The sequence below is a fragment of the Bos indicus genome, chromosome X (genome assembly GCF_029378745.1).
Source record: "Bos indicus isolate NIAB-ARS_2022 breed Sahiwal x Tharparkar chromosome X, NIAB-ARS_B.indTharparkar_mat_pri_1.0, whole genome shotgun sequence".
Classification (NCBI taxonomy): Eukaryota; Metazoa; Chordata; class Mammalia; order Artiodactyla; family Bovidae; genus Bos; species Bos indicus.
Genome location: NC_091789.1, coordinates 42268538 through 42291489, shown reverse-complemented (window position 1 = coordinate 42291489; position 22952 = coordinate 42268538). Strand labels below are relative to the sequence as shown.

The 22952-nt window shown below is 34.4% G+C and overlaps 1 protein-coding gene across 5 annotated transcripts in view; it reads right to left on the bottom strand.

Moving 5' to 3' along the window:
* Positions 1 to 22952, bottom strand: part of PCDH11X (protocadherin 11 X-linked) — a 999015-nt gene that overhangs the window by 919698 nt on the left and 56365 nt on the right. For all 5 annotated transcript variants that reach the window (XM_070784431.1, XM_070784432.1, XM_070784433.1 and 2 more), the window contains exon 2: positions 8687 to 9273. In XM_070784431.1, coding sequence (XP_070640532.1) covers positions 8687 to 9226 — 540 coding nt within the window. In that variant the 5' untranslated portion in view covers positions 9227 to 9273. The remainder of the gene's footprint in view (positions 1 to 8686; positions 9274 to 22952) is intronic.

The following is a 22952-nucleotide window of genomic DNA, read 5'->3' as shown; positions in this document are numbered from 1 at the left end:
GGTTCAGGATGGGGAACATGTGTATACCTGTGGTGGATTCTTGTTGATGTATGGCAAAACCAATACAATATTGTAAAGTAATTAACCTCCAATTAAAAAAATTATATTTTAAAAAATATATTTTATTTCCAATCTCAAAATTGTTTTGAAGATAAGTGTTGAGAGGAAGTACAACTGTCATAATTGCAGACCTAGTAAAAAATAAAATATCAGAAATTAATGAGAGTGCTAGGTGAAAATCTACTACAAGTAGATTGGGAAATTTTAGCTTGTCTGAAACTGTGAAGACTTAAAGATAATTCCGTTCTTAATGTCAGAATGACCAATTCAAGATAAAATGTTCTTTTAATATAGTGAATGTTTTCTTCCTTACTATCATTAGTGTGAAATATACTCCCCAGAATGCCTGTTAAAGGCTCCTTGGGGACAGTGACTATTTTTCAAACATATTTTTATCCCTAAAGACTTTGTATATTGGGCACTCATTAAGTATATGCTAAATGTAGATGACTAGAATTGGGCTAAGATATTAGTTGGTAGTCAATTACTGTTACAACTAAAAATATTTAGTAGAACATCTTTCCATTCTTTAGAGTTCCACTTCATTCTATTGAGGAAACTTAAAATAATGGATTTCTATGTTTAAAATAAGAAAAAGGATGAAAATGTTCATGAGAATATCCTGATTCTATAAAAATAAAAATCCTGATTGAGATCACAAGGATAAATATAAATTAGGTTAGATAACCTAAAGTTTCATTTTACAATATTCCACTATTAAAATGCCTTTTTTTTAATGAAACAAAGTTTAAAAATACTTTTTTCAAAAAAGTATTTTATTTGTATCTCCTATTATATAACTTTGTATTACTTTTCTTAGTTTACCTGAAAGTTTACAGATGTCTACATGCAGTAATTAAAATATTATGCCACTGAACATTCTTTGGGGCTTCCCAGTGATAAATTACCACTTTGGGGCACTAGTGGTAAATTACCTATTTGCCAGTGCAGGAGACATAAGAGATGCGGGTTCACTCCCTGGGTAGGAAAGATCCCATGGAGGGCATGAAACCCACTGCAATATTCTTGCCTGGAGAAGCCCATGGGAAGAGGAGCCTGGTGGCCTGTGGTCCATAGGGTCGCACAGAGCTGGACACAACTGAAGTAACTTAGCATGCATGCACATTTTCTGTACCATCTGAGCCACCAGGGAAGCCCTAAACATTCTTTAAGTGTGTTTAAAAACAAAAACAGTATGTTTCTTATGTCTGGTCATCTAAAATTATATCTTATATTTCACAGCAACTGAAAAATATATGCAAGCAAAAAACCAATGTAAAAATAATATTTCAAAAATAGTTATTTAAGCTCTGTGTTTTAAAGTTAAATTGAAACTAATACTTTCTTTTCTCTGGTACATTCTACCTGCATTCAGAAAGTAAAAGATACTTCAGCAAAGATATACTAAAATTTAATTTGTAGTCAAAGTGATTTATTTGAATCTATTGAATTATTCACACTTCTTATTGATTTATGAAGATGACTCAAAACTGACAAATACAAAGGGAAAATGCTAATTTTTCAGCATTTTATTTTGAAATGATAACTATTTTCATATGCATTTTATATTTTTTGCTAAAGAATCATTTCTTCAAAACTGGTCCAAATTCACATAAAGCTTGGTAAAGGCATAAAGTGTGGTAAAAACATAAAGCTATATAAATTAATTTCTTGATCAAATTAGGTCAAAATCAGAAATTTCTCCCAAAATGACCTCATTGCCTTTATCATCACTTTCGAACAAGAAATTTTTACCTCAGGTGCAAACACTTTACCAATGCACTTTTTTTGGTGTAAGACTGAATGTAAGATCATATTTCAGTTCTCTGAGTGTTGTTATACAGTCAGTACAAAGTGGTATAGACAAAAAATAATAATTTATGCTCAACTAACTACACACACTTTGGAAAATTCTGAAAGAGATGGGAATACCAGACCACCTGACCTGACTCTTGAGAAACCTATATGGAGGTCAGGAAGCAACAGTTAGAACTGGACATGGAGCAAGAGACTGGTTCCAAATAGGAAAAGGAGTACGTCAAGGATGTATATTGTTACCCCGCTTATTTAACGTATAGGTAGAGTACATCATGAGAAACGCTGGACTGGAAGAAATAGAAGCTGGAATCAAGATTGCTGGGAGAAATATCAATAACCTCAGATATGCAGATGACACCACCCTTATGGCAGAGAGTGAAGAGGAACTAAACAGCCTCTTGGTGAAAGTGAAAGTGGAGAGTGAAAAAGTTGGCTTAAAGCTCAACATTCAGAAAACGAAGATCATGGCATCCGGTCCCATCACTTCATGGGAAATAGATGGGGAAACAGTGGAAACAGTGTCAGACTTTAGTTTTTGGGGCTCCAAAATCACTGCAGATGTTGACTGCAGCCATTGAATTAAAAGACGCTTACTCCTTGGAAGGAAAGTTATGACCAACCTAGATAGCATATTGAAAAGCAGAGACATTACTTTGCCAACAAAGGTCTGTCTAGTCAAGGCTATGGTTTTTCCTGTGGTCATGTATGGATGTGAGAGTTGAACTGTGAAGAAAGCTGAGCACCAAAGAATTGATGCTTTTGAACTGTGGTGTTGGAGAAGATTCTTGAGAGTCCCTTGGACTGCAAGGAGATCCAACCAGTCCATTCTATAGGACATCAGCCCTGGGTGTTCTTTGGAAGGACTGATGCCAAAGCTGAAACTCCAGTACTTTGGCCACCTCATGCGAAGAGTTGACTCATTGGAAAAGACTCTGATGCTGGGAGGAATTGGGGGCAGGAGGAGAAGGGGACGACAGAGGATGAGATGGCTGGATGGCACCACTGACTCGATGGACATGAGTTTGGGTGAACTCCTGGAGTTGGTGATGGACAGGGAGGCCTGGCATGCTGCAATTCATGGAGTCCCAAAGAGTCGGACATGACTGAGTGACTGAACTGACTGAACTACACACATTGGAATGTTTATTATTTTAGGTTCCTGGTATCAGTCAGAATTATGGGAGCCAAACCTCATGTTTTCATTAGAGTTCTATACCAAATAATTTTCACTTGTAATTAAATACATATTTATTTAGGTTGTATGTCGTCAGTTTTGGCAGGCACAAAATTAAACATCAAATTGATTTTTATTTAGATATAGTGAACAATGGAATAACAGATAAATAAACCTGTGCCATATATTAATTGATGTAAAACTTAGCAGTATTTCTTAGAGCTCATTGCTATTATCAGGTCAAATAGTAGAACGTGAGTAAATTAATCAAAGTTGGGGACATATTTGCTGTTCAGAATCTCAATTTATAAATTCTACAATTGAGCTATCTAAAATGTCCTACCTATATGTGCTTCATTTGGGACTATTGATAACACATGTATTTAATGAAAGGCAGTAATGAACTGTACTAACCAGGACTCTGATAATAGCAATGGAGTCAAAAGTTACTTAATCCTATTAGTGTCACACTCTCATTTTAATAAGACCTGACAGCATTAATAAAGATCTATTTATGAAGAGAACAATTTTTATGTTGTCATTTTTCCCCACTGGAGGTGCACTTTAATAATAATCCCCAGCTTTCAGGGACCTAATGGTCATTAGCATTTGATTGTCATCTCTTTTACTTTTTAATACAGATCAAAAATGTTAATCTGCACATCACAGAATTCAGAGAACATAAAATCAAATTATCTTAAAGTGGAAAGGGTGAATTTCCAAATAAAATTTTATGGTAGAAAAATGAAGAAATCACTATATTCAGACCTTTCTGAACATCTTTAGAGGTAACTGTGTTCTAAAGCAGTTAAACACATTGTTATACCATATTATGCCTGCAATGGCATTATTGAATCTGTACTCACTCCTCCTGATACTACATACTATGCTAATCTATGCATACATATGATAAAGAAATATTAACTCCTTCAGAATAATAAAGTTTGCTTGCTCATTGCCTCCACAGCATATTATTCGATGTCTCATTCTTGGCAAGTGTATTCAAGATTACTAAATCTAATGGTAGACACAATTTGCACAATGCGTATTTTGTAGTCCCAGATTTCAAAGCAAATCTAAGTCTAACCTTAGTTTCATAAATCCAAATTCTTGATCAAGAGGGAAGATACTTGGTTCTCATTTAGTCGTAAAAGTAAAAATCAAATGTATCTTATTTTAAACAAAATAGAAACAAGGACCCAAACCTTGATTATTTGAAGACTCTGTCCAAGGTTAAATTTTTCTGGAGGTGGATGGAAAATATGAGGATGCTTTATGAGATGGGCAAAGATGTGTGAGGGCTTTGAGTGTGGTCACCAATCTGAGAAAAACGTGATCTTCACGCTCCATCAGCACAGTCAACCTTTGAAACACTGTCATTCCTGCCTCAAGGGAACTCATCAACATGCTGTCACAGGGCTAGTATAGAAATATTACTATTGGTATATATGGGGGAAGATGAAAATCTGAAGCAGAAAATGAAGACATATGCAACATCATTACATAAACTAATTTAATTTCCCCTGAATTCCAAACATAGGAAGAAGTAGATCCTTGTGCTTTATATCCATATCCTGAGTCAGACTGGGTGCTTGACGTATATTTCTATTTGTAAATATACTGTCTCCCTGATGCCAAAACTTAGAATTTGAAAAGATATTTTATAACTAACAGGCCATTGGAATAAAAAAGCGGAAGTTAGAAACACACTGTAATTTCTTACTCCTGGACAACAACTCTATCAAATACTACTAAGCATATACATAATAAATGACACATAGATGCAGATAATTATATATATATAGTATACAATATGTAGTGTATACTATATACCATGTATAATATATATAGTTTAAAATATAGTATTTAATAACATTTTAAAATGGTATATTTATCACATATTAAAATGGCATACATGCCCATAAACATATATGTGTATATAATAGATATATACTTATAGATCTTTAGCATGTTGCTGCTACTGCTAAGTCTCTTCAGTCGTGTCCGACTCTGTGTGACCCCATAGACGGGAGCCCGCTAGACTCCTCTGTCCCCGGGATTCTCCAGGCAAGAATACTGGAGTGGGTTGCCATTTCCTTCTCCAATGCATGAAAGTGAAAAGTGAAAGTGAAGTCGCTCAGTCGTACCCGACTCTTAGCGACCCCATGGACTGAAGCCTACCAGGCTTCTCCGTCCATTGGATTTTCCAGGCAAGAGTACTGGAGTGGGTTGCCATTGCATGGTTAGTCCAAATTAAGGATAATTAAATCAGAATATCATAGGAAATTCTCATTATAGCATGAGTTTACTTGAAAGAGGGGAAAGAGAAGATTTCATTTCTGGATGCTTTTTTAAGTGACAATTTCACATCAAAAACTTTTATACATGAATCTTTTGTCTTTAGAGTAATCTAATCTCTCAAAAAAGCTGAAATTCAACCTTGCCATGGTAGTATAAGCTTTATTTTATCATAACTTTTTTGTACTAAGCAGAATCATTTGTTAATCATGTTACTCATTCATTCCTCACTTTTTTTGCCTTCTTCTTTTGTTTCTTTTCCCTCCTGTTAAACTTTCTGTGATCCCCACTCTCAAGGTTATCTGTCTGTCTGTGTTTCTGTCAGTCAAATCTAAGATTCAGAAGACCTTAGTCTGGCTTCCAATTTACTAATCATATCAGTATAAGCAAAATAAATTATTACTTTGAAATGAAATTAAATTTCCATATATTTAAAATGTGAAATAATAACATTTTCCTGTTTATTTCAAAGCACAGATAATATCATAAAAATGTATAAATGAAATTAAACTATATGTTATGGTTTTGAAGATCAATATTATTAAAGTTTTGTCTAGACTACTTTTTATTATACACAATTTGACATTTATCAAATGACTGCATTTTCAGTTAATTATCTTGTTAATTAACATACATTTGTTAATAACAAGACCTTTCATGTGTAAATTGACCTAATTTTTTCCTATATCTTCCACTTCTCTCCCTTTGTTATCTGAACATTTAAGTACAAATCTTATACTTCCTTAGGATAAACTGTGATTTTGCTAGTCCTATCTATTCAGCAAATATAAAACAAGTTAATATTAATTCAATTTTCAACCTATTCTGCAGGACAGGGTATCTTTTAAAAGAAATTATTATGGTTGGCTTACTTTCAAATTATAACACTTTAATAAAGTTTATGGGTGAATTGTAACATGTTTATTTTCTTTCTTTTTGTTTAACCTCCCTATCTCCCCCCCCAGTATATATGCCACTTTCATGACAGGACCTTCTTGTAAGTCAGAGTGCACTCAGTTAACACATGTCATGACCTTCTGCAAGCCCAGGGGTATGTTTTGTGTTCCATTCTCATTATTTTTAACAAGCTGTCAGGACAATATTTGCCCATAGGGCCATACAAATGCCCCAGTGCTTTAGGTACATCGTATAGTTCACTTTTGGCTTAGCACACATTCTAAAACAGAATGAAATTTTAGAGCATATCTATTTCTAAGACTCATCTCAGTACCTCTAATGAGCCTGTCTTTATGTCACTTGCTGACAATCTTTCGAAGAAATTCAAGTGAAAAAAGACTTCAACAAACCTAAATCATGCCAGTGGGTTTATTTGTTTAATTAGAATTTGTTAAGCAGCTTTCATGACAACAGAAATTTCTTGGAAGTTCATTAAGTTTCCCTAAGGGAAACATGACAAAATTATTCTTTGAGTAAAGCACTACATTTCAAAATAACACTTTTGTCAGGATAATTGGGAGAGATCCTATTGCTAATTCTTGATTTAAATTTGGTAAGGCCTCATTTTTATTTCAATAAACTTTTTTTTTTTTTGTTTGGTTTTAGCTGTGCTCTCCAATACGGTAGCCAGTTATCACAGGTGGCTATTAAAATGAAGTAAAATTAAAAATTCAGTTCCTTTGTAACACTAACCACATTTCAAGTATTCAATAGCCACTTGTGGCCAGTAGCTACCATATTTGATACCACAGATTACAGAACTTCCCTCATTGCTGCAGAAAGTTTTACTGGACATTGTAACTTTAGAGATGCTATTTAAAGTGATAAGCCTCACATTTCTATAAACAGTTAACTGTTTCAATGCATCTCCAAAAATCTTTTATGCAGGTATATCGACCCTCTACTTAGTGCTTACTCTTCCCAATTCTACTCCTGTGACATTTATAGCACCATCCTCATATTATGATTTGAGAAACTAAAGGTCAGAAAGATTAATCTGGAGGTGGCTTTTCTAGTTGGTGGCAAGCACAAAATTGTGATCTATATCTTTCTGACTCCTGCATATTTTTCCATTTCATCAGATAAGGGGATGCCATTGCAGGGACCTTACCTAAAAATGCTCATTTATAACATCTATCCTTTTTCAGTTTTTACTTCTTATAATTCACACACAAATTTGCATTTCATTTGAAATTACTCAAAAGATCTCTAGAGTTAGATTTCTGAATCTATTTATAAATAAATACATCTCCACAACATATCAGCATCAGCAAAAATCTTCAGATGATATACATAAAAGTATCTTATTTATATGTTCTTTTAATAATTTTAACATTGGTCATCATGATGATCATAATCTAGTAGTGAATAGTCAGAAACTGCTTATAAAACTTTGAAAATCACTTGATCATGTCTACATAATATCTGCACATTTGTTCTTTTACACATTTGCCAAAATCATTCAAATGATTATGTGTGTATTACTTGGGTATGTATTATTTCACATACCCAAATCTGAGTTTTCTACTACTCTATATACCATATAGGTAATTAAAAGGAATCACCCATTCACTTGATAAATGAATTCCTTCTTCACGATTTTAAAGAATATCCAATATTTCATCTATCCTTCCCTCTGCATTTCCCATCACAAGGCCCAAATCAAACCAAAAAAGGTTCTTTAGAGTAAGGAATTTTTTAGCTGAAAAAAAAAGAAAGAAAACTTACCCTTTATAGCAAAGTAATGTTCTGTGTTTTGAAAGATTCAGAACAAAATGAAAACATTTAACATTAACAACGTGTCTAAAATTTAATCTCATTTTGTGATTCAAGAGATGCTTAAAGATCTTTCCTTGACTTGAAATCAGCATGAAATATATTTGTTATTACTATATAAGTGTAGAAATGCTCGTAATAAAAAAGTTCTATTCACCTAAAGTAGATTTATTTACAAATGACAAGATAAAGCTTCTGTCAAAAATAATCACTTAGAAAAACTGATAGGTTTTGTGGATTCATTCTTAATGAATTCTTAGATTTGCTTGTTTAGGCCAAGTTTGAGGCACAGCCATGACTAGATAGATTACAAATAAGATGTTGGGTAAGTTACTGATGTGTAAGCAGCAATGCTGAGCTCCTTGTCTGACTCCTATAATAGATTGTTAGTGGAAACACAAACAATTGCTTGAAAATGAATATACTTAAAATGATTCTTAAACCCCATGCCATTGCAAAAATTGCATTGATAAATTTTCTCTGCTATGCATTAAACTTTGAATAATTGTAAAGATGAATTACTCAAAGTGTGAAGTACACTAAGATTCCCTTTTTTTCCCTTTAAAAATTGAGCTATCTTTAACAAAGTATTTTAAAACGTACCTTAATTAGTTGGTAGTTTTGAACTCCGTTTATTCCTGTGTCTGGATCAATGGCCGCTGGGAGAGCATATCGAGAGTTTATAGCCGAGTTCTCTGGAATTGATATATTGATAACCGTTGCAGGGAATAATGGTGCATTATCGTTTATGTCTTCTATCAGAAAACGTATTTTAACCAATCTAAATATTTCATCCGGCAGAACGGCAACCTCCACTTCATAAAAGCAATGGGTGTCCACTATGATGCCAGCACACAATTTCTCACGATCAATGCGAGCTCCAGTAGTGAAGATCTCACCTGTGCCCTCTTCAATTCGAATCAGTGGCACATCTCCGGTCTTGTATACCAACTTGAATTGCATAGGAGTTGTTAAAGACTTGTCTGGAATTAGCGACAAGTTGAGGTCTTTGAGCAAGTCGCCTATGAGGACGTTTTCTGGCATTTCTTCCCGAATGGTGTAGTTCTTCTCCTGGGCGCCAGACTGAAACACGACACATGCTAACAGAACCGCAAATATATACGTCCCGGACAACAAGTCCATACCAGGCAGGATTGCACTAGGGTGTTTTTTGTATCCCCCACGGAGAACTGTCAAAGAGAAGAGAAAAGAAACAGGAAGAGGAGGAAGAAATTATTAAAGCCAAGTACTAAATGTAGTTAACTAAATGCTCAGTTTTAAGTTAAAATCATTAAATGAAATAACAAGGTCCTACTGTATACCACAGGGAACTATATTCAATATCCTGTAATAAAACATAATGGAAAAGAATATGAATGAGAATATGTATATGTATAATTGAATCACTTTGCTGTACAGCAGAACTTAATAAAACAACCTTGTAAATCAACTATAGTTCAATAAAATTAAAAAATACCCAAATCACTAACTGCAAATACTAGCACAGTAGACTGTTAAATAAACTAATGACAGATTTGTTTTTACTCTAATATGTATCTTTACATTAAAATGAAAGATAAATTAAGCAAGATACCTTGAGTATATGAGACCCAGAGTATTTATAAAGGTGTTCACCGTTGAGAAAATATATAAAAGATAATGTTATAACAAGATAGTTAAAAGTAATGCAGTATGGCACAAACCACTACCATATTATAAAGTAATTAGCCTCCAATTAAATTTAAAAAAAATTTAAAAATAAAATAAAAGTAATGCAGTATGGTAAAACAATTGTCCTTCAATTAAAAATAAACAATTTTTAAAAAGATAGTCAAAAGTAATAAAAATAATTTAAAACATTTCATTCAATAGTTAAGGAAAAGTAAAGGGATATTTGTCACTAACAACAAAAATATACTCATTTGTTACAATGTGGATTTTAAATGTAGTTCTTCCATGTGAAATGAATGTTTTATGCAATATTCCATGTGTTCAGCTCTGGGCATCAAAATGTAAATATAGGTCTAGATTAGGAAGTTTGGATTAAAGAAGAAATATCTTTTCAGAGATAGATAGAGGGTTTGATATGGCAAATGTGTAAACATGGGAAGAACAGTTGTGTAAAAAAGGGATTAAAGTTGTCTTTCTTTGAATGAGAGGAACAAGATCTGGTATAAAATTACAAGGAGGCAACTTTCATGTTGATGAAGAGCTGTCTATTAATTCCAGAAAAAGAATGATCTTCAGGAAAGACTGAATTCCATATAGTTGGAGATACTGAAACAAAAGCTATTTCACCAGTTTAAATTTGTATATTTATGATTTGTTAGCATCTGAACATTCAGTGAGAGAAGTGGAATACAAGACATAACAACTCACAGAATTTGTTTATAGTTTTCATGAAGTAGTCCATGTAAAAATGGGTTTTCACATCTACAAACTGACATAATTGTTGTTGTTTTTCAGTCACTAAGTTGTGTCTGACTCTGCAACATAAGAATTACCCAACTAAAATAAACAGCTTGACTAGGGTTTAGAAATAAGAAAGGCATTTTAAAAGATTTTGTCAAGTTAAAATAGAGAGTCCAGGGGAGGGGAGGGAGTAGGGTGGAGGGTTCAGGATGGGGAACGCGGGTATACCTGTGGCGGATTCATTTCGATATTTGGCAAAACTAATACAATATTGTAAAGTTTAAAAATAAAATAAAATTTAAAAAAAATAGAGAGTCCAAAAACAAACAATATCTCTGGTGCTTTTCCTCTTATTGTTTATTACTTTTCATTCCCTAAAATTTGCCATTTTATTTCAGTTGAGTTCTGAAAATGTTCAAACAGGAATTTGTATTTCTTTGTAATTTGCAAATTTCTCTTCAATTTCCTGTATTAATTCTCAATTCCTATTCTCAATTTTATTGTATAAAGTCTCAATTTGGTATATTAAATATGTTTTATATCTAGTATCACGATACGTCATAATATGCTTCTGGATGTTATTTGTATGTGTCAGTGATATGGTTTATAAACACAAAGAGAAATTTGTATTACACTGCTCTAAACCCTGTAGGACATTATATTTTTATAATTAAGTATGGATTAATATAGCTATCAATTCATTCCAAAGTTTTAAAGAATCAGATGACAGATGGTCATTTTAAAAATCTGTTAAAGATTTTTAAAAAATAAAAAATAGTTAGAGAAAACTATTAATGCACAAAGGTATCTAATTAAGGAAATTCTCAGTTTTCATTGGTAGTTGATAACCAATTTAAAATTTTCAAAACCTTTTAATTATTCTAAAAACATCATGAAATGATATAAATAACTTGCTATGGATATTATCATATGATTATGCCAGACAATGTATTACATTAAATAATTTTAGAAAATATGCATATTGACAGGCCTGAAGACAAAAGTGGGAAAAAAGAAACCTTTCCATTTGCAATCAGTAACAGAATAAATTCATTTGTTGCAATCACTGAGATAGTTTGGATCATGAACAAAACCAAGTAATGAAGTAAATAGATCTGAAGCGTCTCATTTTATAAATTTTTATCACAGAATTTAAAAATTATATATCACGGGTCAAACCACCTTCCTATGTTAAAGAGTTAATGTCATTTTTTTAAATTAAGTATTATAGTGAGTAATGCTAATACTGAAGACATTTTCTATTCCAGTAAACAACACAAAAAGACTATTGCCTGTAGTATTTTTAGCATCATTTGCTCAATGATGAGCACTGGGATTACATAATATAGAAACCTTTTCGACTCATTCTCTTATGAATTATTGGTCTTACACTCCTCTATGAATGTGACAGAATGGAAACACCCCATTTTTGCTTACTATAAGTCAATATACATACATATACATGTGTCCTACTGTGAAGCTAGGACATCTAAAAAAATTGAGTGTCTGTGTGTGATTTTATAAATACCATGCAAACACAAGCAAAAATAAAAATAGGGCAGTTACAATAAGAATTAAAACTACCCCTCTATTCTTATCTTACCCTTAGGTATTACACATTATTACAACTGGCAGAAGAATACTACAGATCTCTTTTTTAAGCATTGCATGCATTTGCAATCTCTACACAAGAAGGAGGATTAAGAAAATGACCTAATTCTAAGCAGTCCTGTTATCACAATCCATTTGAAATATGTTCTATTCTATCTTTAATAATAGCATCAAATAAAACATTTTAAAATGTGTTTCATCAGTTGAAATTCTCTCAGAGGTTTTGAAAACCAGAAAAATAAGTTGGGAAAAAAACATACTTCAATTTCTAAAATTTAGCCTAAAATACATATTGCAAACCTGGAAGGAATAGTTGCTGTCCAGTTAGTCATTACTTTCGTGAAGGCGTAGTCACATGTTCAACAGATATTTTTAAGGAGTTCGTATATATCAGGCATTATTGTAGGCACTGAGAATGAATCAGTGAACAAAACAAGCAAAATCCTCCGCCCTCACAGAAGATAGTTGATAATTCAAATATACCAGACCGTTTTTGAGTGTTCGACCAGTGTGTAACAAAATTTACTCTGCCTCTATAAGGATGTAAACATGCATGATATAAATATGCATGAAAATTACCTCAATCTCCAGAATTTGACTCAAAACCTTGCATTTACCACTTGAAAATGTATTGTTATGTTTAAAATTTTGAAGTTCCTTTTAAAATGCTGAGTTTAATTTTTTGAATGACCAGTACAGGAATTTAACTAATAAATATGGATAGAAAGAGCCATTGTTTAGCTTTATGGAAGCATGATGAATTTAACTCAGATACTCAGGGTACAGATTCCTATGCACATACCTTTGTTGGTGTTGTTGTTTAGTTGCTAGTGTTTGATTCATTGGGGGTCCATAGACTGTAGCCCACCAGGCTCCTCTGTCCATGGGATTTTCCAGTCAAGGATACTGGAGTGGGTTGCCATTTCCATCTCCCAGGGATCTTCCTGACCCAAGGATTGAACCTGAGTCTCCTGCATTGGCAGGAGGATTCTTTACTACTGAGCCACCAGGGAAGCCTGCACATAACCTTTATTTGGCTCTAATTTTCCCTCTCCCATGAACAACTATAAGATAACATTAAATTTCTTTACCATGCTCCCACATCCACATGCTGCTATTATAGTCTACTGTTCATTTGGAAACTGATAAGGGGGAGTCTACTGTTCATTTGGAAACTGATAAGGGGGATACAATGAAAGCAGTTACAGAGAATTAAAATTGTCTACAAGTTTCAGTAGTGCCAACATTATTTAAGTACTGTTTTTACAGGCAATATATGGTGATTAGGTAGGCAACAGTCATAGTTGGACAGAATCATAACAATCAGAGAAAGCAAAAGTAGAAACAAATAAGAAACTCTGAAATTTTAAAATATGAAAAGCAAAAATGCAAGTTTATTTTATAGTCTCTGAGCAATTTGGATTAAAAAAAAAAAGTAAATAGGGGAACTAAGTCTTTACTATATGCAGTTCTAGAGATTTCAAGCCATAAAAGTGGTATTCAAATAGTTTGTCAGAAGAATTCCACTGCATAATTTCCCTGACATGCTTATTACATTCTCCTTCAATGTAGTGCTGTATTTAACTTGTAATAAAGTATATGGAGCTTTCCTGGTAGTTCAGACAGTAAAGAATCTGCCTGCAATGCAGGAGACCAGGATTTGATCCCTGGGTCTGGAAGATTCCCTGAAAAAGGAAATGGCTACCCACTCCAGTATTCTTGACTCGAGAATTCCATGGACAGAGGAGCCTGGTGGGCTATTGTCCATGCGGTCACAAAGAGTCAGAAACGACTGAGGGACTAACACACACACACATATTTGAAGTAATTCTATATGAATGAGTGTCTTACATGCTACAACAACAAATTGTTAAAAAATAGTACAAATTTAAGTATTATATGAAAATAAGAAATATGTATGTTTCACATGATCCTAACTCCACTTGGCTCTCATCACTGTAATTACTATAATGTCTCATGACGTCAAAAATAGACAATTGAACAACCATAATATATTATATTGGAGAAGGCAATGGCACCCCACTCCAGTACTCTTGCCTGGAAAATCCCATGGATGGAGGAGCCTGGTAGGCTGCAGTCCATGGGGTCGCGAAGAGTCAGACACGACTGAGAGACTTCACTTTCACTTTTCACTTTCATTCATTGGAGAAGGAAATGGCAACCCACTCCAGTATTCTTGCCTGGAGAATCCCAGGGACAGGGGAGCCTGATGGGCTGCTGTCTATGGGGTCGCACAGAGTCGGACACGACTGAAGCGACTTAGCAGCAATATATTATATAGTTGCTTCCACGTTCTTGTTCTCATACACAAAGCTTCTTTCACGGACTGGGGAAACAATAATGTAGTTCTTCAGGTTGACAGGAAGACATGTAGGACATTTCAAGAAGAGTAACCACATCTGGAGAAAAACAAATGGGAGCAACTGATAAACTCAAATACTTTCAAAGAGATTGACTACAAGTAGAGTGGGGTAGGTGCATTGGCTGTCCTATTTTACCTGACTATTTCCTATGTACTCTGAAACTTGAAATGTCAAAATGAAAGATTTAGTAAGGTAATTTAATTCTATAAAACTGATATTTTTATTAAATTTTACTCCACAAAGGACTCATTTATGGTACATTTGTATGGGTCTAATATCCAAGAAGTGGATTCCATCAATGTTTCTTTCTTCTAAAATAAGTTTATGTTTTATCAGGGATGTGCTTGGCAGTACAGTGGTTAAGATTACATGCTTCCACTGAAGGGCACATGGGTTTAATCCATGGTGAGGAAACTAAGATCCCCGAATACATGTGGTGCTGCTAAATTTTTTTAAAATAAATAAATATATAACATGTTTATGTTCTTTTCATTCTATGGGATCACAAAGAGTCAGAAATAACCGAAAGACTAACACTAATACTAATAGTTAGTGTAGTGTTCTCTAACAGGGCTTCTAATATGTTAATAATCAGTGCTCAAAAATCACTTATAAGAAAATTTGTGAAGGTTGTTCTTTTATATTAATTTATCTGGATGCTTAAACATGATTTAGGGAGCATTTGAAAAATGACTTTACAGATTAATCAAGCAAGAGACTTATTTCATTTGACAAAAATATAATTGTTGCTCATCATCATATATCCTTTTATCACCTTGTTCAGTTCAGTTCAGTTCAGTCGCTCAGTCATGTCCGACTGTTTGTGACCCGATGGACTGCAGCATGCCAGGCCTCCCTGTCCCATCAGCAAATCCTGAAGCTTGCTCAAACTCATGTCCATCGAGTCACTGATGCCATCCAACCATCTCATTTTCTGTTGTCCTCTCCTCCTCCTGCCTTCAGTCTTTCCTGGAATCAGGGTCTTTTCCAACGAGATAGTCCATTGCATCAGGTGGCCAAATACTGGAGTTTCAGCTTCAGTATCAATCCTTCCAATGAATATTCAGGACTGATTTCCTTTAGGATTGACTAGTTGGATTGCCTTGCAGTTCAAGGGACTCTGAAGAGTTTTCACCAACACCACAGTTCAAAAACATCAATTCTTCTGCACTCAGCATTTTTTATAGTCCAACTCTCACATCCCTACATGACTACTGGAAAAACCATCGCTTTGACTAGACGGACCTTTGTTGGCAAAGTAATGTCTCTGCTTTTTAATATGCTGTCTAGGTTGGTCATAGCTTTTCTTCCAAGGAGCAAGTGTCTTTTAATTTCATGGCTGCAGTCACCATCTGCAGTGATTTTGGAGCCCCAAAACATAAAGTCTCCCACTGTTTACACTGTTTCCCCATCTATTAGCCACAAGGTGATGGGACCAGATGCCATAAACTTAGTTTTCGGAATGTTGAGTTTTAAGTCAACTTTTTTACTATCCTCTTTCACTTTCATCAAGAGGTTCTTTAGTTCTCCTTCACTTTCTGCCATAAGGGTGATATCATCTGTGTATCTGAGGTTATTGACAATTTTCACAGCAATCTTGATTCCAGCTAGTGCTTCATCCAGCTTGGCGTTTCACATTATGTACTCTGCATATAAGTTAAATAAGCAGGGTGACAATATACAGCCTTGCATACTCCTTTTCCCTATTTGGAATGTGTCTGTTTTTCCATGTCTAGATTTAACTGTTGCTTCTTGACCTGCATACAGACTTCTCAGGAGGCAGGTCAGGTGGTCTGGTGATACACACAGTCAAAAGCTTTGGCATAGTCAATAAAGCAGAAGTAGATGTTTTTCTGGAATTCTCTTGCTTTTTCAATGATCCAAATGGATGTTGGCAATTTGATCTCTGGTTCCTCTGCCTTTTCTAAAACTAGCCTGAACATCTGGAAGTTCGTTGTTCACATACTGTTCAAGCCTGGCTTGGAAAATTTTGAGCATTACTTTGTCAGTGTGCGAGATGAGTGTAATTGTGTGGTAGTTTGAGCATTCTTTGGCATTAACTTTCTTTGGGATTGGAATGAAAACAGATATTTTCCAGTTCTGTGGCCACTGCTGAGTTTTCCAGATTTGCTGGCATATTGAGTACAGCCCTTTCACAGCATCATCTTTCAGGACTTGAAATAGCTCAACTGGAATTCCATCACCTCCACTAGCTTTGTTCATAATGATGCTTCCTAATGCCCACTTGACTTCACATTCCAGGATGTCTGGCTCTAGGTGAGTAATCACACCATCGTGGTTATCTGGGTCATTAAGATCTTTTTTGTACAGTTCTTCTGTGTATTCTTGCCACCTCTTCTTAATATCTTCTGCTTCTGTTAGGTCCATCCCATTTCTGTCCTTTATTGAGCCCATCTTTGCATGAAAAGTTCCCTTGGTATCTCTCATTTTCTTGAAGAGATCTCTAGTCTTTCCCATTCTATTGTTTTCCTCTCTTTCTTTGCATTGACCACTGAGGAAGGCTTTCTTATCTCTGTGCTATTCTTTAAAACTCTGCATTCACATGGGTATATCTTTCCTTTTCTCCTTTGCCTTTTGGTTCTCTTCTTTTCTCACCTATTTGTAATGCCTTCTTAGGCAAACCTTTGCCTTTTGCATTTCTTTTCCTTTGGGATGATCTTGTTCACTGCCTCCTACAATGTCATTAACCTCTGTGCATAGTTCTTCAGGTACTCTGTCTATCAGATCTAATCTCCTGAATCTATTTGTCGCTTCCACTGTATAATCATAAGAGATTTGATTTATCACCTTGAAGTGAATTTAACCATGATTACTTCAATACCTAGCAATTACTTTAATATGTTTGGTCTGTAAGTAACATGTTATCATAACAAATAATTCCTAGATTCACTGAGGATAAAAGGATGATCTCCATTTGGTGTAACATTTTAATTTCTCTAAGTAGTTTCAAATCAGTTATTTCTTTTAATCTTTATACCAACCATATGATTTTTATGAATATCTGTAGGCACTGATATATGTATTAAATATTTATATTGAATAGGTGGTAATTTCATACTTTAGGGATCTCTAAATGGTCATGTTTAAAGAAGGTCAAAAAATGGGATACATTTCTGACTTCACTGAGAATTTATTGAAGAGTCTATTTTGATTTTTAGATATGTAAGGCTAAGTGAATACTTTTATTAATTCCTATCATCAGAAACTAATAATAAAACAGTGTAGGTCTAATCAGAAAAATAAGTGATGACTTGGTATACTTTCTATTTGTGTTAGCTTCTAATTTATCAAAATCATGATGCAATAACTTCAACAATTAAAAGCAAATGAGATATACCACCAGAATCTTGGAAATGGTGTTGAAAACAAGATTCCAGTTGATAGTCTGAAAAATGAATCAAGGTAAGTTATCAGTTATAGGAAAATGAATGGTGACTATCAACCTATTGTTCGAAGGAACAAAAAGATGACTTTCATCCTTAATAGCTGCATTCATTCACCAGATAGACAAAGAAGCTTTTCCTGGTAAGATGACTTCGAGGTGACATAAATCCTCAATCAGTGGCTACACTTCATAGACCACTAAGCAAAAATGACACAGCAACTTTTAAAAAACCAGTATTGCTATTTGGTTAATCAACTACTTAATAACAAGTACCTCAGTCTAAAAGTTCAGCCAAATTCCCTTCTCCTTTTAATTCTTATTTGCTTATACATATTTTAATATCCATACTGATATTTTCATTTTGTTTCACTTCAAAACTCAAACAAATTGGATGACAAGTTTAAAATGACAACATCAATGAATCAATTGGTAGAAAAATATTTGAACCCCTAAAGGAGACATACACAAGGCACATTTTGATGCATTTAATTTGGGGCAGAACAATAATCATACAGAATTCTGGCTTTAAAAATAGAATTAGCATTTATGAATTAAACACTACTTCCTGCCAGTTCTTAATTTGTACAAGAAACTTATATTGTAGGGTCAACCCAATTTTCATAAAGAAATTGTTTCTATAACCATTTTTTTTTTTTAGTTTAGCTCTTTCCCTGCTTATGAAGAACATAACTAACTTTGCTTATTTATGAAGATTTGCAAAAAAACAAACAAAAAAAGAAAAACGTAATCTTCTGGAAAATACATTTCACATTGATTTTAGAAAAGTTTGCCAAAGAATGTACCTAAAGACATAATTCTTCCCGTTAGGTATCACCTGAGGTTCAAATTATTTGTATTACTTTACTCCCGCCTAAAAACAAGCAAAAACAAAGTTTGGTTTTTAGAATTACAACTTACATTGTGATTATTTCAACTGAAATAGAGTATGAAATAGGTGAAAAATGGTCATTCTATTATTTTAGATAGCTCACAATTTCTGAACAGATGATAAATGTATAACAGTGTTCTCACATTTACTTATTATTCTAAGAAATATTTGAAATACTGAAAATTATTTATCCTTTGCAAAGGTATTCAATACCTTAATGGAGATGATAGAATGAGCTATCATGACCAGAAATATTTGACACTTGTTAAACAGACACTCACTCTAGGAAATTGTGATCACATGCTGCATTAATTCTTCCTATAAACTGACAACCCTGGAAAATGAAGGCCAGTAATATTTACGACAAAATTGATTTGTATCAGGACTTGATCTTATAGGTGGCACAAGAATAAAACTTTAGAGAAGAAAAGGTGATTAGACCCTCAAAAATCAAAGAAGTATATTTTCCACTGTATAGTCATATTTAGACCATAAGCACCTGGAAATATGCAATTCAGTATAGTCACCCTGGCCATATGTATCTATAAAAATTAAAATAACAGTTCAATTGTTCAGTTGTATTAGGCACATTTCAAGTGTTTAAGGCAAATAGGCAAATGTGGTTAGGGGATACAGTATTGGACACTGCAGGTTATAGCACATTTCTACTATGGCAGAAAGTTCTATTTGACAGTGCTAATTTAGAGCAAGAGGAAAATAATCTTGAGCTATGCATGCATCCAGGAAAGTGGCAATCATGCTGGGGTATCCAATTCATAGGCAAGGGACAAAAAAAAAATGATAAACTGAGATGATGCAGTAACATTTATTATTGAATTATTTAATAATGAATGCTTTTTTTTAGATTTTATTTTTTAAATAATAAATTTAATAAATTTTCCACCTTTAAATCTTGAAACTAGTAGATAGTGAATATTTTTAAGAGATTGGTAACTTGTTTATTCAAACAGAAACAGTCAAATTTCCTCTCAGTTTAAATTAGAAATCAAACTGCTTGAGATCCTCTGAGATCTCAAATGTGCAGTTTTACAGTTATAAATAAAAAGTATCTGACAATTATTTTCATAAAATATTATATGATCCCCATAACACCTATGAGAAATACTATGTAAATAAATGTACTGTATCTGATACACTAAAATTATGAAGATGTAGTATACCAATGCAACTACCCATTTTGATAGTTTTTAGGATATTGTATAGAGTCAATATTAGTGTGAGGTACTGACTATTTTCTCCTGATTTACCACCATCATAATCTTTATAAGGATATGAAGAATATAATGCATGATAAAAACCAATCTTTCAAAAACTCCAGACAGGAAACTGAAGGGTATAGTGCAAATATGCCACATAGACTTCTATTTAAGTGTGTCTTGCTTTAAAATACCAGAAATTCATGCATACTATAAATAGTATAATATAGAACCAGCTTCCCTGGTTGCTCAGCTGGTATAGAATCTATCTGCAATGTGGGAGACCTGGATTTGACCTCTGGGTTGGGAAAATCCCCTGGAGAAGGGAAAGACTACTTACTCCAGTATTCTGGCCTGGAAAATTCCATGGACTATAGAGTCCATGGGGTCACAAAGGTTGGACACGACTGAGTGAATTTCACTTCACTTAACTTCAGTAGAGAACTATGCAATGCAAGCCTGTATTGATTGTTGTGTTTTCTTATATTTCTATTTTTGTGCCGATTTAATCCTTCAACTCCAAGTTCTCCACAGTGCTGGATGCAGTCTTAACAAATGTTGCTGATTTTTAATTTTTATGTACATATATACATTATAATAAAGAAAGATAATTTAATAAATAAAAGACAAAATTTTTAAATGTAAAGAAAGTGATTTAGTTTAAAAACTGAGACAAGTTGATTTAAACCACTAGTGCGAATTAAAATGGACTGGAATGGGTGAATTTAAATCAGATGACCATTATATGTATCTACTATTGCAAGCAAGAATCCCTTAGACTAAATGGAGTAGCCATCATAGTCAAAAAAGAGTCTGAAAGGCAGTAATTGGATGCAATCTCAAAAACGACAGAGTGATTTCCATTCATCTCCAAGGCAAACCATTCAATATCACGGTAACTCAAACTATGCCCTGACCAGTAATGCTGAAGAAGCTGACGTTGAACAGTTCTATGAAGACGTACAAGATCTTCTAGAACTAACACCCCAAAAAGATGTCCTTTTCATTATAGGGGACTGGAATACAAAAGTCGGAAGTCAAGAAACACCTGGAGTAACAGGCAAATTTGGCCTTGAAGTACAAAATGAAGCAGGGCAAAGGCTAATAGAGTTTTGCTAAGAGAATGCACTGGTCTTAGCAAACACCCTCTTGCAACAACACAAGAGAGGACTCTACACATGGACATCACCAGAAGGTCAACACCAAAATAAGATTGATTATATTCTTTGTGACCAAAGATGGAGAAGCTCTATAGAGTCAGCAAAATCAAGACCGGGAGCTGACTGGCTCAGATCATGAAGTCCTTATTGCCAAATTCAAACATAAACTGAAGAAAGTAGGGAAAACCAATAGACCATTCAGATATGACCTAAATCAAATCCCTTACGATTATACAGTGGAAGTGAGAAATAGATTCAAGGGACTAGACCTGATAGACAGAGTGCCTGATGAACTATGGACAGAGGTTTCTGACATTGTACAGGAGACAGATATCAAGATTATCCCCAAGAAAAAGAAATGCAAAAAAGCAAAATGGCTGTCCGAGGATGTCTTACAAATATCTGTGAAAAGAAGGGAAGTGAAAAACAAAGGAGAAAAGGAAAAATATACCTATTTGAACGCAGAGTTCCAAAGAATAGCAAGGAAAGATAAAGCCTTCATCAATGATCAACACAAACAGAGGAAAAAATTGAATGGAAAAGACTAAAGATCTCTTCAAGAAAATTAGAGATACCAAGGGAACATTTCATGCAAAGATGGGCTCAATAAAGGACAGAAATGGGATGGACCTAACAGAAGCAAAAGATATTAAGAAGAGGTGGCAAGAATACACAGAGTAACTACACAAAAAAGATCTTCGCCACCAAGATAATCATGATGGTGTGATTACTCACCTAGAGCCAGACATCCTGGAATGTGAGGTCAAGTGGGCCTTAGGTAGTGTGACTATGAACAAAGCTAGTGGAGGTGATGGAATTCCAATTGAGCTACTTCAAATTCTAAAAGATGATGCTGTGAAGGTGCTGCACTCAATATGCCAGCAAATTTGGAAAACTCAGCAGTGCCCACAGGACTGGAAAAGATCAGTTTTCATTGCAATCCCAAAGAAAAGGAAAGGAAAGTCACTCAATCATGTCCAACTCTTTGCGACCCCATGGACTGCAGCCTATCAGGCTCCTTCATCCATGGGATTTTCCAGGTGAGAGTACTGGAATGGGTTGCAATTTCCTTCTACAATCCCAAAGAAAGGCAATGCCAAAGAATGCTTAACTACCACACAATTGCACTCATCTCACATGCTAGTAAAGTAATGCTCAAAATCCTCCAAGCCAGGCTTCAACAATATGTGAACGGTGAGACTCCAGTTTTCAAGCTGGATTTAGAAAAGGCAGAAGAACCAGAGATCAAATTGCCAACATCTGTTGGATCATGAAAAAAGAAGGGAGTTCCAGAAAAACATCTATTTCTTCTTTATTGACTATGCCAATGCCTTTGACTGTGTGGGTCACCACAAACTGCAAAATTCTGAAAGAGATGGGAATACAAGACCATCTGACCTTCCTCTTGAGAAATCTGTATGCAGGCCAGGAAGCAACAATTAGAACTGGACATGTAACAACAAGATCGTTCCAAATAGGGAAAGGAGTACGTCAAGGCTATATATTGTCACTCTGCTTATTTAACTTACATGAAGAGTACATCATGAGAAATGCTGAGCTGGAAGAAGCACAAGCTGGAATCAAGATTGCCAGGAGAAATATCAATAACCTCCGATATACAGATGACACCACCCTCAAGGCAGAAAACAAAGAAGAACTAAAGAGCCTGATGAAAAGAGAAGAGTGAAAAAGTTAGCTTAAAGCTCAAGATTCAGAAAACTAAGATCATAGCATCTGATCCCATCACTTCATGGCAAATAGATGGGAAAACAGTGGAAAGAATGGCAGAC